This window comes from Macaca fascicularis, chromosome 15 (assembly GCF_037993035.2).
Source record: "Macaca fascicularis isolate 582-1 chromosome 15, T2T-MFA8v1.1".
In the NCBI taxonomy this organism is placed as follows: Eukaryota; Metazoa; Chordata; class Mammalia; order Primates; family Cercopithecidae; genus Macaca; species Macaca fascicularis.
Window position 1 is genome coordinate 51,096,286 of NC_088389.1, and position 16,312 is coordinate 51,112,597.

General features: G+C 39.6%; 1 protein-coding gene across 19 annotated transcripts in view; it reads right to left on the reverse strand.

The window, feature by feature from the left end:
* Positions 1-4,581: 4,581 nt before the first annotated feature.
* Positions 4,582-16,312, reverse strand: part of ZNF462 (zinc finger protein 462) — a 155,105-nt gene continuing 143,374 nt past the window's right edge. For 14 of the 19 annotated variants that reach the window (XM_074016883.1, XM_074016881.1, XM_015436888.4 and 11 more), the window contains 3 exons: positions 14,794-14,926; positions 8,538-8,661; positions 6,445-7,398 (listed from right to left, as the gene is read on the reverse strand). In XM_074016883.1, coding sequence (XP_073872984.1) covers positions 7,191-7,398; positions 8,538-8,661; positions 14,794-14,926 — 465 coding nt within the window. In that variant the 3' untranslated portion in view covers positions 6,445-7,190. Of the gene's footprint in view, positions 7,399-8,494; positions 8,662-14,793; positions 14,927-16,312 lie in introns of all 19 variants that reach the window. The other 5 variants (XM_074016890.1, XM_074016884.1, XM_015436893.4 and 2 more) reach the window with 2 other exon arrangements.

Here is a 16,312-nt window from a genome sequence, read left to right on the forward strand (position 1 = left end):
AAACCACCAAGTTTGTTGTCATTTGTTACAACAGTCTTAGGAAAATCAATACAAGGATTAAATGAGATGATGTGTATAAACTATTTAGAACCACTCCTGGAACATAATGAGCCTTCCATAAATGTTTATTAAGATGGTGGGTAGGTGATAGATAGGGTGATAGTCTATATCTTGTGACTCATAGGGAGGCAGGGAAGGCTTCCCATCAGAAGTGACATTTAGGCTGAGTCTTCAATGGGAGGTAATTCCAGAAGAGAAAAAAAGCGTAGCACTCAAGATGCGTGCAGTGCGAGTTGTTTAGAAAGGAACTGACATTTTCAGGAAATGATGAGCATGATATTTCAAGGCACTTTATAATTTCTATGATAGAACGCGATTCCCTATCAACTCCCAGGTCCTGCCAGAGAAGCTTACTGGAAACATTTTATTAATACTTCCTTTCCTATTTCCTTTCTGTTCTCTACCTGAGGCTAATAGAGAAGACAGTGAGATGGGAGAGGCTGATGTGATTCCTCATATTTCCCACCTACAATTTGGCCTTAAATAGCCCCCTCATAGCTCTGTGACACAATGTGACTGCTGGAGTCGAATTCTCCCTTCCAGAGGGCTTCAAGAAATCACTGGCTGAAGCTCAGTCAATATAGAACATGGAGGCTTCCATCTTACCATTGCTTTTGGAATTGTTTCATTCAGGAGGTTCAGTTAAAGAATGCAATTGCAGTGAACTTGTCTTGACTTCAGCTGGCTATCACTTTACAGCAGTAGAAACTGCTTCCCGTTATAAATAGCAAAAAACCTAAGTAACAGTGGTTTAAACAAATGTCTTTCCCCCTCCCAATTCCATCTCAGAAGAAATTCAGGATGAGTCCAACTAGGCTTCTATAGCATAACCACAATGCATTTAGGAACCCAGCCTCCTTCAACTTTCTGGGGCACCAGTAGGTCATATTTTAGAAAGCATCACACTTTCACACTCCCGTGGTCTCATGGTTGTAACATGGCTGCTCCATGTTCCAGAAAGAAAAAGGAGGAGAGGAGGTAGAAGGGGATGTAGAAGGGGAGAAGAATGCAATGTGGAGAAAAAGGTGATATCTATAATTGGAAAACAAAAGTTTCCCAGAAAGTTTCAGCTTACATTTCATTGGCCAGAAATGTGACATATGGTGTTCCTAGCTGCAAGGGAAGCTGAGAAATGTATTTTTTAAAGCTGGGTACATTACCATTCCAATTAAAATTAGGCTTCAACTAAGTAAGAAAAATGGGAGTGATAGCTATTGGGTGGGCAATTAACCAACCAGCATTGCCTTTGTTAGTTGAATATAGTCTTTGTTAAACCTAAATCTGATTGTGTCAATCCCTTGCTTAAAATTCTTTATTGAGTTCACAATTCTTACAGGCATCTCCACTTCTTTATGGAAACTCTTTGGCATGACACTGGACACCCTCATGAATTCTCTGATCAACCTTTCTAGCTTTGGCTTATCTTCCTCACTTGGCATTCCTCACTGGGTCATCCAATACCACCTGCCATTCCCAGAACACCAGGCTCAGCACTTTTCACCTCTATGATTGCATAAATGCCCCCTTTTCCACCTGGAATGTCCTCTCTCCATCACTTTTTCTTCCTGGCATACACTCCAGACTAGTCATTTAAGACTGTTCAATGGTCTAGCTTTTCCAGTGTTAACCACTCCCCATCCCTCAGGCAGCCAGTTCCTCCCTCCTCCTTGTTTCTGAATGACCTTATATTGTTTTGCGAATTGTCTCTGCAAGCCCCAAATGAAGTCAATATAAACAATTTATCATTGGTGCTTGCCATCAGTGTTGGCATCATAGTTTTCAGTGGGTCTTGGGCCATACAAAATTGACTAAGAATTCTTCTCCTTCTAATTAAGCACATTTTGTTGAGTCTTAACATCGTTTTAGAGAAAACTCAAATAGGAAAATCCAGCCTCTCAATTGTGAATATCTGGGCTATGCTAAAATATCTAGAAATTTTAAAATTGCAATTAAAGCATGCAAGATGAATGGTTGAATATTGTTATCTTCATTTTACAAATAAGGAAACTAAGACAACGGGGGTAGCTTGCCTGAAATCACACAATCAAGTGGGTCACCTGGGATTTGAATCCAGGTGGGCTGACTTTAGAACCTACATTCATGATCATGGTATCTCCCTCTCTTTTGTATATTCAAGGGCATGATTAAGTTATTACTTCCATTCATGGCTGGTGTTGGTGCAAATTAATAATACCCTTTTGAATGCTAATTGTACCTTTGAGAATTTATTTTAATGAAATTATCCAAAAGTGTGGCTGGGGATGCCATGGGCAAGATGTTGTCTACATTATTATTTATAATATTGCAAAATCTAAAAATCTAAATGTTCAATCACTCATGAGTTATATATTATAGTTATGTGTTTCCATTCAATATGTTATGTAGTTCTGAACATTTTTAGTTGTGAAGACTCTATAGCAACATGGAAAATATACTATTAAGTGAAAAAAAAGATGTTTTAAAATGGATTAGAGCCATGTAAAAAGTGCTCACGAATGAAACTAGTAGAAAACATTCTTGGATATGGATGTGGGAAGTAGGAAAGTGACTTTATTTTGATGTCTCCTCTAATATTGTCACATTAATAATTGTAAACATAAAGTTTTAAATTCTGAAGGTAAAGACTTCTCCAATCCTTAAAGCTCCACCTGTTTGCATGAGTGGAGTGTACACACAAGTGTACAGGTGAAAGGAAGTGAGAGATACTTTTGTGTCGCTAAGCTTATTCCTCTGAGAGCTATGCCATAATGGTGGCAAATAGTGAATCAGTAAGTATAGTTGCAAGGAAAGAACATATAGTAAGTTTTGTTAAACTTAGGACTAAAAGACTTGACGAATGTATGTGAGTAACCAATTTCTTTTATGCCTCCCTAAGTCAAGTATGTTCTTTTGGATGGACAGAAAAAAACACATTTACTATCAAGACCATGTTTCCCAAGGGTTGCCACGATCAATGCAGAGGTGCAGTCAAAGCCTCACACCAGGAAGCTAACGGGTCCAGCAAGCCCCAAACATCTCCAGTGGAAGTCACATCTCCAAATGTTGCATATCTATGCTCACTATTCATGAGCTGTCAGAAGACACATCTCATGTCTGTCCTGTTTCTTGATATAGCTAGCACCAAATATTTGCTCAGAAATCTTGGTTAAGTGCATGGGCAATGCGGTGGGATCAGCATCCTGTACCTTCCAAAGAACAGTTTCTTTCTCTACCAGTTCCTAACTATGGTGGAGGCTGCTTGGTCATGTGGTCTTCCTAAGCACACTGGAAGCTCACACACTTCCCAGTCCCTTTGTGGACAGGTGGAACAATGTGACTAGATCTAGCCCATAAAAAGAGACTGAAAGTGATGTGTGCTACTTCCTGGATCAGGCATTTGAGTGGGTGAAATACTTCCAAGCTCTCAGCATTGACCTTGAGATTCATGTGTTGAGATGACAGCATCACCACATGGAGCAACCCAGACCCCCGAGTCAACAGGTCTAGGACACCTCACAGACATTCACAGGGAATATGTATAAGAATCAAATCTCTATGGTGCTAAGCCAGAGATTTCAGGATTTGCCTCGTTGCCGCACTTACCATGACTTATATAGCAATAAATTCCATTTATTTTACATAAACAAAGTGAGAATATGGATTAGACATGAACTCAGTAAAAGCACTGTTCATAAAATATTTCATGGAGACCATGTTTATCGCAGTGAAGTCCATTAAGTCACTTTCTCTCCTTTCTGAAAACATACAGGAGAAACTTCTCAACCTGCAGTCCTCAGAAAAGGTTGAGTATCTCTTGAGTATTTGAATATAAAACATTACTCAGAATGCGATCTTATTGATTGATAGGGATGGGGAGGAGGAAGGGTGAGAACCAAGTTTTTGGAATGAACACTGAACAAATGATCCAGGAGCCATACTTCTAACACTGTTAGAGACAGATAGTGTAACTCAGCTCTGAGTTAATAATTAATGTTGTTGATTTTAATTTACTTTTCTTCTAGGCTTCAGGACTATTAATTTTTCCATTGCTTTATAACAAGGTAGCTCAAAGAATAAGCTAATGGTGAGAATTATGACTGCAGGATGTGCAGTAAGGTAGTTTGTGGCACAGGCTTTCATAAGCAAGTGGGGGCAATACTGAAATGGATCCTGTGCAGTGGGTGTGACTTGCAGTTAGCTTAAAGTGACTGTGCTTGTGGATTCAGGGTCCCCAGATGCTGTTTAATCACTGGCACTTCCTCCTTCTGAAGTTCACACATCACTTTGATTCACATTTTTGATGGAAAATATTCCTTCCCTAAAACTCCCTCAGTTGATCAATACCTGATGCAGAAATATTAACATTTGAAAATCCCAGCTCAACCTCAACCTCACCTCAGCTTTACCTTTGCTTTCCATACCTGTGTAGATTCAATCACTTAAAATATCTCGTGTACAGGCACTGAAAGATAGTGCTGTAATATTTCTAGATTTCATATCTGTAGTCATATCTGTAAATGATTTACAACAGATGCACATAGACACATGTGAAAAAAATTCTTTATTAATTTCTCACATTTCATTACAAAATGTATGTTGCAAACAACTTGAATAACCTACTTGTGGTTTTTTTGTTTTGTTTTTTTTTTTGTTTGTTTGTTTTTGTTTTTAAACCCTTGGCTTCAAGGACTCAGGGTCTCCCTATCTTTTATGAAGTTTTGGGAAACACTGATTACGAGAGTCAATAGGTTATCATTTTGCTATTTATTTTCTTCTCTCAAGCTCTGAAAAAAATGTCCTCTGTATAAATTAAACAACAACAAAAAATGTTGTAAATTCTATGTCATTACAGTCAACAGAATTATAATAATGCATCCAAAATGTGCGGCCACAAAATATCAGGTATATGTTTGAAAAAGAAAAAAAAATGACATTCTAGCCTTGTTAAAAGGATAATGGTCCCATATTTTTATTAACAGGTTAGCAAAACAAAATCCAATGGATTACAATATTTACATGTTATTTGAAAAATAAAGTAGTGATAAAAGCATGTCACAATTATTTTCTTTTTTTTTTTTCCTTTTTCTTTCTTTTTTTGTTTGTTTTTTGGTAACCATTACAAACACCCAATCCAGGTATGGAACTGTTTAATACATTTGAAATGAGGCCAATTAAAAACAAATATAGACACAAAATGAATCTTTGTCTGGATAGTTCACACTTTCCCCATTTTCTGGTTTCCACATGATGGCCCCCATCCCTTAAAAAATTAAATTAAAACAAACATCCTACAAATAAAAATTCTTAACGGTAAGAAAATAAAAGAAGAACATGCTTTTCAAGTAAGCACTTATTCCACAAATGCAACATCTTTCCATGGATTTTATTTGAAGCTGTGTGGGACACTGTCATCTCAGCAATTCCCCTTCCCTTTCTTCCCTCCCACCCTCCCACAACCCTTCCAAGTAAAAAAAAAACAAAACATGAAAACCAAAGGACTCACACATGCACACATGCACACACACACTCATACACGCACACACACACACGCACATCCAAGCACACACACACACACACACGGGCTTCTAAAACCTAGGCTTCAAGAAAAGTTCTTTTCTATTTTTTGGAACGAAACCCTTTGTTCACAATCAGAACATATTATAAATGTAGGCTTAGATTTCGTCTAAGCTGCTCCCTCCTGAAAAAGCTGATATGGGGGACAGAGCAGCTGGCAGCTAGATTTAAAAAAAAAAAAAAAAAAAGAAAGTAGTTCTCCAGGCTCCTTGTAGGATACACGTTATTTCTTGTCCACTCTCACCAAAGGGATGGGATTCTAGTACATCCCCTCGTCCCCTAAATAAATGAAAACCCCCCGCAAAACACAATGCCAGCAGAAACAAAACACAGATTTTAAAATCACACACAAAAGCCAGCCAATCCTAACAGAAATTATTTGTGTGAGACGGATAATGCGTGAATTTGACAGGCAACAAAAGGGTGAGGAGGACCTCCTCGTCTGGCCCACAAGCTGCATAGCTGTGCCGAAAGTTTGGTTCTTTAGTTAAATTAAAAAAAAAAAAAAAAGAAAGTTAACTTCTTTGTTATTTCCATGTTTAAAATAAAAACATTCCTATTCACAAAAAACTAAATCTCCCTTGCCCCGAAATTAAAACAACAATAACAACACACACACGAAAAACAATTCATATGAAAAACTGAATTGTGCTGTGTTTGTAACACTCAAATTGATAGAAAATAAACATGTGGCAAACAAAACTCCACAATCACCTTAAAATTAGCTCACATGAATCTACCAAATTCTAAATTATAGTTGAACACTAATAAACAGCTTACCTGGAATAAAGGATGACAATTCACAAACAGTTATCTAATAATTAAAGTCTGTTTCTTTTTTTTGTTTTGTTTTTTACTAAAATAATTAAAAAAATCACAGTATTTTAAGAAATAAAACCCACATGGGGATTTTAAGCACAATTTGTGTTCCTTTCTTTAAAACTCTTTTTTTTTTCTCCATTCACCATCTTGCCCAGCAGTTCTCTCTACATTTAACCACAACGACGACAGGTAGTACTGACAAATGCAGAGAGTTCCCTTGGTTAAGTTTGAGGTACTAGGAAACAGGTGACTGTTTTATGCAAAGCAGTTTTTTTTTTTTTGTTTTCTGTTTTTTGTTTTTTTCCCAAAGCGGCTGCAGTTAGGTCTTGAAAAAGCTTAAGGTATTAAAACTAGAAAAACGCACCAAAAGTTGTGCGTCAAAAAGTTGCTCCCCAATGAGAAGTCTTCTACTGTCACGGAGCTTCTGTTTCCATATACTGTCCAAGACCACCACAGGGTGCACCGTACCCTTGGGAGGTGCTTCCATATTCCGCAACAAATGAAACTTCCATGATGAAGATCCGGAAGAAAAGATGTAGTGATGGAAAAGGAGCCACATATTCCAACCATTTAAATAACTTTAATTTACATACTCACTCACACAGGTACCAGTGCTTTGAAAATAGATTGTTCAGTCCTAAAAAGCAGCTTTGTTCTGTCTTCTCTTTTCTGTCCCTCCCTTCTCAGCCCAAGCCAGCCCTCCCACTTTTTCATCACTGTTCAAGTAAGGTTTGATTAAGGATTTCACCAAACGCTTATTCTTTTTTGGCCTCTGCATTCTCCAGGAGAGATTTGTCGGCAGTTACTACACAGATGGCTACTGTTTCATTCTTTAGGGAAAAGTCTATCCCAATGGCCTCGTCATCTTCCTTTTCCTCTATGGAGGGCATTTTAACACTGTTCTCTATGATCTCTTTTGGGTGGATTTCTTCTCTGCTCACCTGCTTGGTGTCATTCAATGCCCTGAAAAAACATTTATCGAAGAGACAGATGAGTATAGTATATATATTTTTCCTATTAAACAAATAAATAATAAAACCCCTCAAGTGTCCTTATTTTCCTGATCCTATAAAAGCCTTGGGGTTTCCTTTGAACAAATGCCATGGGTGTATGACAAAATACCAAGTGATTCATCCCTGCTATGTTTTGCTTAAGTCATATATTTCTGTATCTTAAAGATTTGAACTTACAGAAGTATCCATTATTATACTATACATTGATTATACCATGTTTTGTTTCTAGGTAAGCATAATCATTTTATGTCACTTCTTCTACTGGATCATCAGTGGTAATAGCAGGAATTGTCTTATGCTCAAAGTCATCAGCCGAACCCAGAAGCTTGGAGATTTGGTTATATTTATTAAGTCTAAAAGAATAACTCAGGTACTAAAGATTTGTTTGTCAGGTCCTGAAACAAATCATGAAAACAAACTAAAAGCAAAAACCTGAAGATGGAACCCATGTCTTGGGAAGCGTGGTTATATTCTCTGAGGTCTAGACCCTTGAGGCTTCAGGGATCAAGCTTCAGGCTTCATATCACCACACAAGCCACGTTTCCTCCTGAAAAGACCACATCCTCGGTTCCTCTCTGTGTCTGGTGGACTAACGGTGCCTTGTTGAGGGGCTGATTCTATGTTCAGGGATCTCATAAGTATTTTACAAGTATGCTCTCACCTACCTGGGAGGCAGGCAGAAGCTGGCTCTGTCCCCGAGGCAGTACATGGGAATGTTCAGGGCCACTCAGGGAATGGTCAGTCACAGAGGCAGGAACAGAAGCCATATCTTTTGACCTCGATTCACATTCTATTATAGAATGTCATGCTACTGAAAACTAAAGGGACATTGGCTGGAGAAAACACTATACTTCTGCACATGGGCTTGAGTGGGACTGGTCGTTCATAAAGATGATTTTTTTCCTTATTTGACTTGTGGCTGGGTGACCATTTTAAAAAACAACAGAAAAGGAGATTGGTTCCTCACCATTGCCTCTCCTCCCATGGCCCAGAAATGTGACACAGAGGGGTGTACATACTGTCAGGGGAACTCCCTCCCTCCCTACCTCTTGCTTTGGACAAAGGCATCCTTGAGATGGCCCGACTTACATGCCGTGTCTCAGCACGTGTCTTTCCCACTCAGAGCCCTGTGAAAACGCCCGTCCACAAAATTCACATGGAAAACGCTTCTCAGTGTTAATAGCAGCTCCGTGGTCAGAAAATCTCATCAGCTCTGCAAAGAGAAAGCAGAAGTGCTACCTGTGTGCTGTGGGAATCAGCAGAATAGGTAAGTCAGCATTCATTAGGATACCCTCTCTCCTACCTTCACTGATAAAGCCATGCGGTGAAAGCAATTTCCAGATTCCTTACTTTTTCTTAGGTTTCCCCCTTAGGGCATTTCTTGAATAGCATGCAAGAACTGTTTCTGGTTCTTGGGCCCCAACACCTCATTTCTCCTCACCTCCCCAATGCTTCTATCACATAATCTGGGTCTTTCTTGACTGAAGAGCCCCTTGCCCATTCCAAAGGAATCTGAGCATTATTTTTTCCAATTTATTCTCTCCTTTGTGTGATGATTTGTATCAGTACCTTACAGGTTAGCATCTATTCATTTCCTTTTTGACACAGGTTTATCTTTGTTCACTGAAAAGAACCTACGCTACCAAAAGCCCTGGACCAGGTTATGTGTTGTGGACCTCAGGGTTTCTACTTGTTCCAAGTAAGGCTGAAGGCTCATGACTTGTGGTCATCCATCATAGGTATTATAATCAATACCTTACAGGGCGGTTATGTGCACTGAATGAGATCGGCAAGCGAAGACTCTACCATGAACATGAATCTGGATGAGTGGCAACCAGTATGTGAACACATGTGCCCAGCTATTGAGAGGTCCTGGCTAGCTGCCCGGCACCTACCCCTCAATTGGTGGTATTTATGAATACGGGGATATGCAGACATTTCTGGACGGTGTGTTGTAAACATCAAATATTGACTTAGTTGTTTTGTTTCCTCCATGGTACTAGGCACATGGTAGAAGTCTGATAAATGTGGATTGGCAGTTTAACTGTTTTCAGGCCACGTCTCCCGGCAAACTCAAAGATAAGAGCTTATATGGCCATTGTGTTAGCCTGAGTTCCTAGCCCATATGTGTTTCATTATACCAGAGGGCCAAGTCTTCATGTAGGTAATAAACGGCAGGACCTTGCCAGTTCTGCAGCCGTGTTGCAAAGTGAGGGCATCGCATAGGGAAGTGTTGATCATCTTTACACTCTGATCACTCTGGTCCACACATACAAGACATTACAGGAAGATGCCTCCTGGTTGAAATGCCCCATCTAATAAGATTCTCAGGACGATGTTAACAGGATGGGGGGCTCTGTGATGCCTTAATCTTCAGCACAAACAGCTATGTGACTGGGGCCAGTTTTAACAAAAGATGAAACATTTTCTCACAAATTAAGAAGATCACCACACAAGCCATTAAAAATAATTGCACAGACTATCTTCCTTGATTCTTTTCATTGGAAATGAGACAGCACCATCTGCTCTGCGCATTAATTCCTTAGCAGGGATTATCTTGGGCAAGAAATCAACAGAATGCCTTCCTGACTCCTCCCCAACTGCATAATGAGAGGGGGGTGGGGAGGATTCTGCTGGGGTTAATTTTGATTTCTTCATGCCTGGATTCTTCTCTTTCAAATCTCCCCTGAGCTTCCTAGGCAGGACCTGCAGCGTGTCCATATTCAGTCCAGCGCTTGCGTTTAGAAAGGAGGTAGGGAGTGGGGTGGCTGCGAGGCTGTGAATCCCCTAAACTAAGGGTGTCTGATAAAAGTCTAAATTGCCAATAAGAGGAATAATGTTCCTGGTACACTTGCTCCTTTACCCTTAATCTGTAAACAGGAAACCAGTCATCTGTCCTTTCCAATGGCACATAATAAGTTCCATCCTCAGAGGAGGAGGCCACTGGGCACTGGCCACTCTTCCAAGAGCTCTCCACCAGCCCGAGAGCTGCGCGCAAGCCACCTCCAGCCCTCTGCTCCTAGAAGCTGGGATGCCTGGCAGAAACACCCGAGGCTATTGTGTGCATTTCTTCTTCTTGCCAAGAATATACCTAGATGGTGGAAAGTTGATTCTCGGTCTATTCAAAGGAGTTGGGACAAAGGAGGCTGCTCTTTCAAGGATCGGTGAGGGGGAAGGGAAGGTTTAGGCTTGTAATTCCCATTAACATGACTGGAAGTTACTCATGTAAATCCCCCACCCTCTGAGAGGAATACGTGCTTCTCCACCCTGAGGGCTTTTTTTTTTTTTTTTCCTCCATGTAGTAAAGCTCATGAATGTGGATACTATACTTTTTCCAGTGAGAAGCGGAGACCCTGAAGTTCTTTCCAGCCAACCCATTCCTGTGTAATGCCACAGTGCCAAGTAAAAGGGGGCTGCCAAGTAGGGTAAAATGAGGAGGTCTGCGTCGTGCCCCACACACATCCCAACCACCGTCTTCTAAATTCGAGTTTTCTTTCTCTCCTTTTCTTTTTGTATAAGGAGTCACAGGGGAGCAGAAGCCTAGAAGGTATTTTGCCTTTATAACGCTTATAACCTTTGAAATCACACATGCTCAGCTTTAGAGATTAAAAAGCCACAATCATATCCAATGAGAAATAATTTGTTTCCAGAGGAGAAAAGGCAAGGCCATAGAGCATTATGAAGAAAAAGGAGTCTTTCTGTCAAAAGTATCCTCTCCCAGAAAAGTCCGGTAATAGTGCAGGGATGTTAAGAAATCATTGTGAAGAACTTACTCATGAAATGGTTTGAAAAAGAAGAAGAAGAAAAAAGCCATGCTTCTCCGATCACAACCATTTTCCTTGTAAGAAATGGATTAATACAGCCCCTACTGATAAAAGTAATAACTTCATGAGAACAATCAACCTATATGGTAAGGATGTTTTCTTTGTCCATGTCTTTTTCAGGTTAACTGTAGGCACAGGGTTTTTGAAAGGGTAGTGTATCTTGGCTGTCATTTCCTGCTGACTGTCTTGATCAGGGGTTCAAGAGCCAAACTGGAGCCCCCCTCTGCAAACCCATAGTCTTCAGCCCTGGCATCATGGTAGGAGGGTGAGTGCAAGTCAGGAAAAGGAACAGGGAACACCTTGGAGCGAGGTAGCCCACCAATAGGCTTCCTTAATGTTTGCAGACAGAACAAGCAGAAAACACAAAGAAATTCTGCAAAACGGCTCCTTAGAGCAAGGTCCCAAAGGCCACGGAATCCAGAGATTTCAGGGCCAGGTCCCCTTCAATGAAGATTACACTACTCGAGGCATTGGGAAAGTGATGTGCAGGGTAAGAAGAGGGCTTGCCTTTGGAGCTAAAAGATGTAAATTTGAATTGAATTTCATCTCCAGGGTTTATGTTTTTTTGTTGTTGTTTGTTCGTTTTGTTTTTTACTTTGAACATGCTCTTAAATTTCCTGGGTCCTAATTTTTCCATTTGTGAAATCACAAAAATAACACCTACATTGCAGGCTTATCATTTTATTAGGTAACTGCTATATTCTAGGAACTGGGCGAAGGTCTTGTGTGTTATCTCATTTGATCTTTACAACAACCCATAGAACCACACCCTGGATAGCCAAAACAATCTTAAGCAAACAGAACAAAGTTGGAGGCACCACCTTACCTGACTTCAAAATTGACTACAAAACTATAGTAATCAAAACAGCATGGTACTGGCATAAAAACAGATACACAGACCAACAGAACAGAATTGAGAGCCCAGAAATAAATCCACACATTCATGGTCCATCAGTTTTCAACAAAGGTGCCAAGAACACATAATAGGGAAAGGGCAGTCTCTTCAATAAATGGTATTGGAACAGGTGGATATCCACATGCAGAAGAATGAAATTAGACCCTTATCTCACACCAGATACAAAAATCACCTCCAAATGAATTAAAAACTTGAATATAAGACCTAAAACTATAAAACTACTAGACAAAAACAAAGGGGAAAAGCTCCATGACATTGGTCTGGGCAATGATTTTTTGGATATGACCTCAAAAGCATGGGCAACAAAAGCAAAAACAGATAAACAGAATTACATCAAACTAAACAGCTTCTGCACAGCCAAGGAAACAATCAACATAGTAATAGACAACCTATGGAATGAGTGATAATATATGCAAACCATACATCTGATAAGAGATTAGTACCCATGCTATATTAGAAAATCAAGCAACTCAATAGAAAATAACCTGATTAAAAAATGGCAAAGGATCTGAGTAGACATTTCTCAAAAGAAGACATACAAATGGCCACCAGGCATATGAAAAAATGTTCAACATCACTAATCATCAGGGAAATGCAAATTAAACCACAATGAGCTATCACTTCACACCTGTTATTATCAAAAAGAATAAAGATAACATGCTAGAGAGAATGTGGAGATAAGGGAACTCCTGTGCACCTCAGCGTTGGTGGGACTGCAAATTAGTGCAGCCATTATGGAAACAGCATGGAGGTTCCTCAACCAATTAAAAGTAGAACTACCACATTGATCTAGCAATCCCACTTCTAGGTATATCCAAAGGAAATGAAAGCAGGATATTGAAGACATATCTGCACTCTCATGTCCACTGCAGGGTTATTCATAATAACCAAGATAAGTAATCAAGCTAGGTGTCCATCAAAAAATGAATGGATAAAGAAAATGTGGTATATACACACATGAAATACTATTCACCATTAAAAAATATGAAATCCTGTCATCTGTGACAACAGAGATAAACTTCTAGAACATTACGTTAAGTGAAACGAGCCAGGCACAGAGAGGCAGACACAAATACTGCATGATCTCACTTATATGGGGAATCTAGAAAAGTCAAACTCATATAAGCAGATAGTAGAATGGTGGTTACCAGGGGCTTGGGGATCTGGGGAGATGTTGTTCAAAGGATACAAAATTTCAGTCAGATAGGAAGAATAAGTTCAAGAGATCTATTGTACAACACAGTGACTACAGTTAATAACAACATATTGTATACCTGACAATTGCTAAGAGAGTAGATTTTAAGTGTTCTCACCATAAAAATGACAAGTATGTGAGGTAATGCATACATTAATTAGCTTGATATAATTTTCCACAATGTATATGTATTTTGAAACATGTTATACATCATAAATATATACAATTTTTATCAATTAAAAATAATTTCAAAATAAATTTTAAAAGTCTGACATCTGAAGTTTTAAAGTTCAAAAAAAATCTTTACAACAATCTTAGGAGGGAGATGATATTATTGTCATTATTATGACTGTTATTATTTTACAGATGATGAATGTACAAGGAGATAAAATAATTTACCCGAAGCCATCTAAATAGTAAGTAGCAGAACTGGAAACCAAATTCGGCAGGCTAAATGCACAGTTCTCTTAGTCATGAGATTAAAGAAAAATGTTATACAAAAACCACCAGCACTCAGGCTAGCACATAATGATGCTCAGTAACGGCAACTATTCTCATCTCTGGGTCGATATCTGCAATGTTGATTTCTGATGTTTATGTTATCCACGTGCTTTTGATAAATCTGCAATAACTAAAGTAACATATCTCAACCTACATTCTTGTATATATAGTCTGGGGTTTTCCACAATATTCTATGTTGAACAATATAGAAAACCAACGCTGAATCACATAAATGTATATCCACAACTAAATATACTTTTGAAAACTTTTTCATTCTGAAATAATTATAGACTCACAGGAAGTTAGAAAAATAGTACCAAAGTCCCACAAAACCTTCCCCAGTGTATTCTGTAAATACATAGTTGAATGAGAGAGGTGGTCTCTCTTTCTCTCTCTCTACAAAGCAAGTCAGAGCACAAAGGGGGTTAAGAAAAGGGTCATGCAGACGGACATCAGGGGGTAGGGGCTCAAGTTCTTTGCACCCTCCCCTACAGTTCCAGCAGTGTGTGCCCCAGCAGCAGTAATTTTAAATAAGCATTCAACTGGAAGTTCATTCTCATTCCTCTAGAGCTCTACAGTGTCATCCATCTTGCTGTCTGCTTGTCCTTATTCTGAAGATTCCCTAGATACCAGTTTTCCTTATTAAAAACAAATCACTGCCATCTATTTTTTCAACAAACATATATCTATAATTAGGGAGAAAATGTCTGTTTTCCTTGGCGTTTCTATAGCTAGTAATAGTTTACAAAGACACAGCTCTTGATGTGTTTCCTAAGTCAGTCTGTTCTGCTACTTAACTAAGAAGGATCATTCCTTCTGTTACTCCTACAACAATCTCCTGCCTCCCTTCTGTCTCACTACGGACATGACAGATGCCATCTGGGATTGGGAGGGCAGGATGAGACTAACCTCTGTCTTCAGTCTTGCTGTTCATTTCGTCTTCCTTGTCCTCATCATCACTGCTGGAGCTCTCCATTTTCTCCTTCATCTGTTCCAGCTGATCCAAGTTAACCCGTCCAACCAGCTCAAAGTTACGGCTTACCTGAAAAAGGCCCAAACAAATGATGGAATAATAAGCCGCAGACCAAATAGGATTCTTCCTGATGGAGAGATCTTTCCGACATCATTTTACTGTGACTGTGGTTTTGCAACCAGGACCAAACAACTCCAGGGCCTAAGAGTTCTTTGACTTTGTTTTGACTCTTTTGGAGATGGAGCTGCCCTTTGCTCCCGCATTCCATCATTTTCACCGGAACTTTTGCACACTGGCCCTTCATTACCAAACTTGTGAAGAAACATGAGCTGTAGTATGCAGGAGACCAAAAGTAAAATGAAGCCTAGAGTATAGAGTAAATATCCAAAACACACTTTTTATTTTAGTTGAATTCAAAGGTGTAACTCTCATAACAACCCATGTTTCAAATACTTCTGCAGGTGAAGAAATTCTGCAAGCATGCTGACCACTAGCAATGAGACACAATACAAGCTTCTTTGCCATCATCCCATCAACCAGGGTGTTGCGGGGTGTCCCAGCCTAGGCCAGATGACAGCCATCTGATCCTGAACTCTAGTTTAAATGGAAGATAATTATTATTATGTCAAGCATTACTACTGTTTTTGAAGCTGACCACAGCCTATATATCAAGGCTGGGATTATCTGAGAAAAACCTAGATGACTAACCCCTAAAAGCCCTTTTAAAGTGTTAACTATGGCTGGTTTTTATTTATGTAAAATGTGGTCAGAATAACGTGGAAATCCAAGCTTTCTTCAAAGTATCATTGGAGGGAAACAAAAATCTATACTAAGAAAAGTCTTTAATGATTTTCCATTTTGGGTTCTCAGATCAATGGCAGCACAAAATTTACCTTCATCATGAATTGATTTTCAGAACCTCTCCAGTTGCATGCATAGAATGATCAGGAATGACAAGCTGGTGCAGGGTTAAAGTCAAAAAACTGCCCTGGGCTACGTGTCTATGTAAGGTGTTATGCTCCCCTTGTTGGAGGCATGGGGAGGGTACACACAAGATGAATGAGATCTGGTTCTGGCCTCCAGAGGCTCACAGTTGAGTTGAAGAGGGAAGACAGACATCATTAATCAGATTCCAAGGCAGACTTCCCTAGCTGCCACAGTAGAGACAGAGTGTGATGAAGGCACAGGAGAGGAAAGAGATAATTTACAAGACAATTCCAAAATAGTCTCTGGGACCAGACTGGAACAAAGATTTGCTGAACGCCACCGATTCCATGTGCCTGGCAGATGGGAACATCATCATCGACTGTGACAAATGTAAAGAGCCTCAGAGTATCAGGCCTTAGATACTGAGGCTGAATACTGTCCCAACAACATCCTGTAAGAGATAGGTAGCCGCCGGGCATGGTGGCTCACGCCTGTAATCCCAGCACTTTGGGAGGCCAAGGCGGGCGG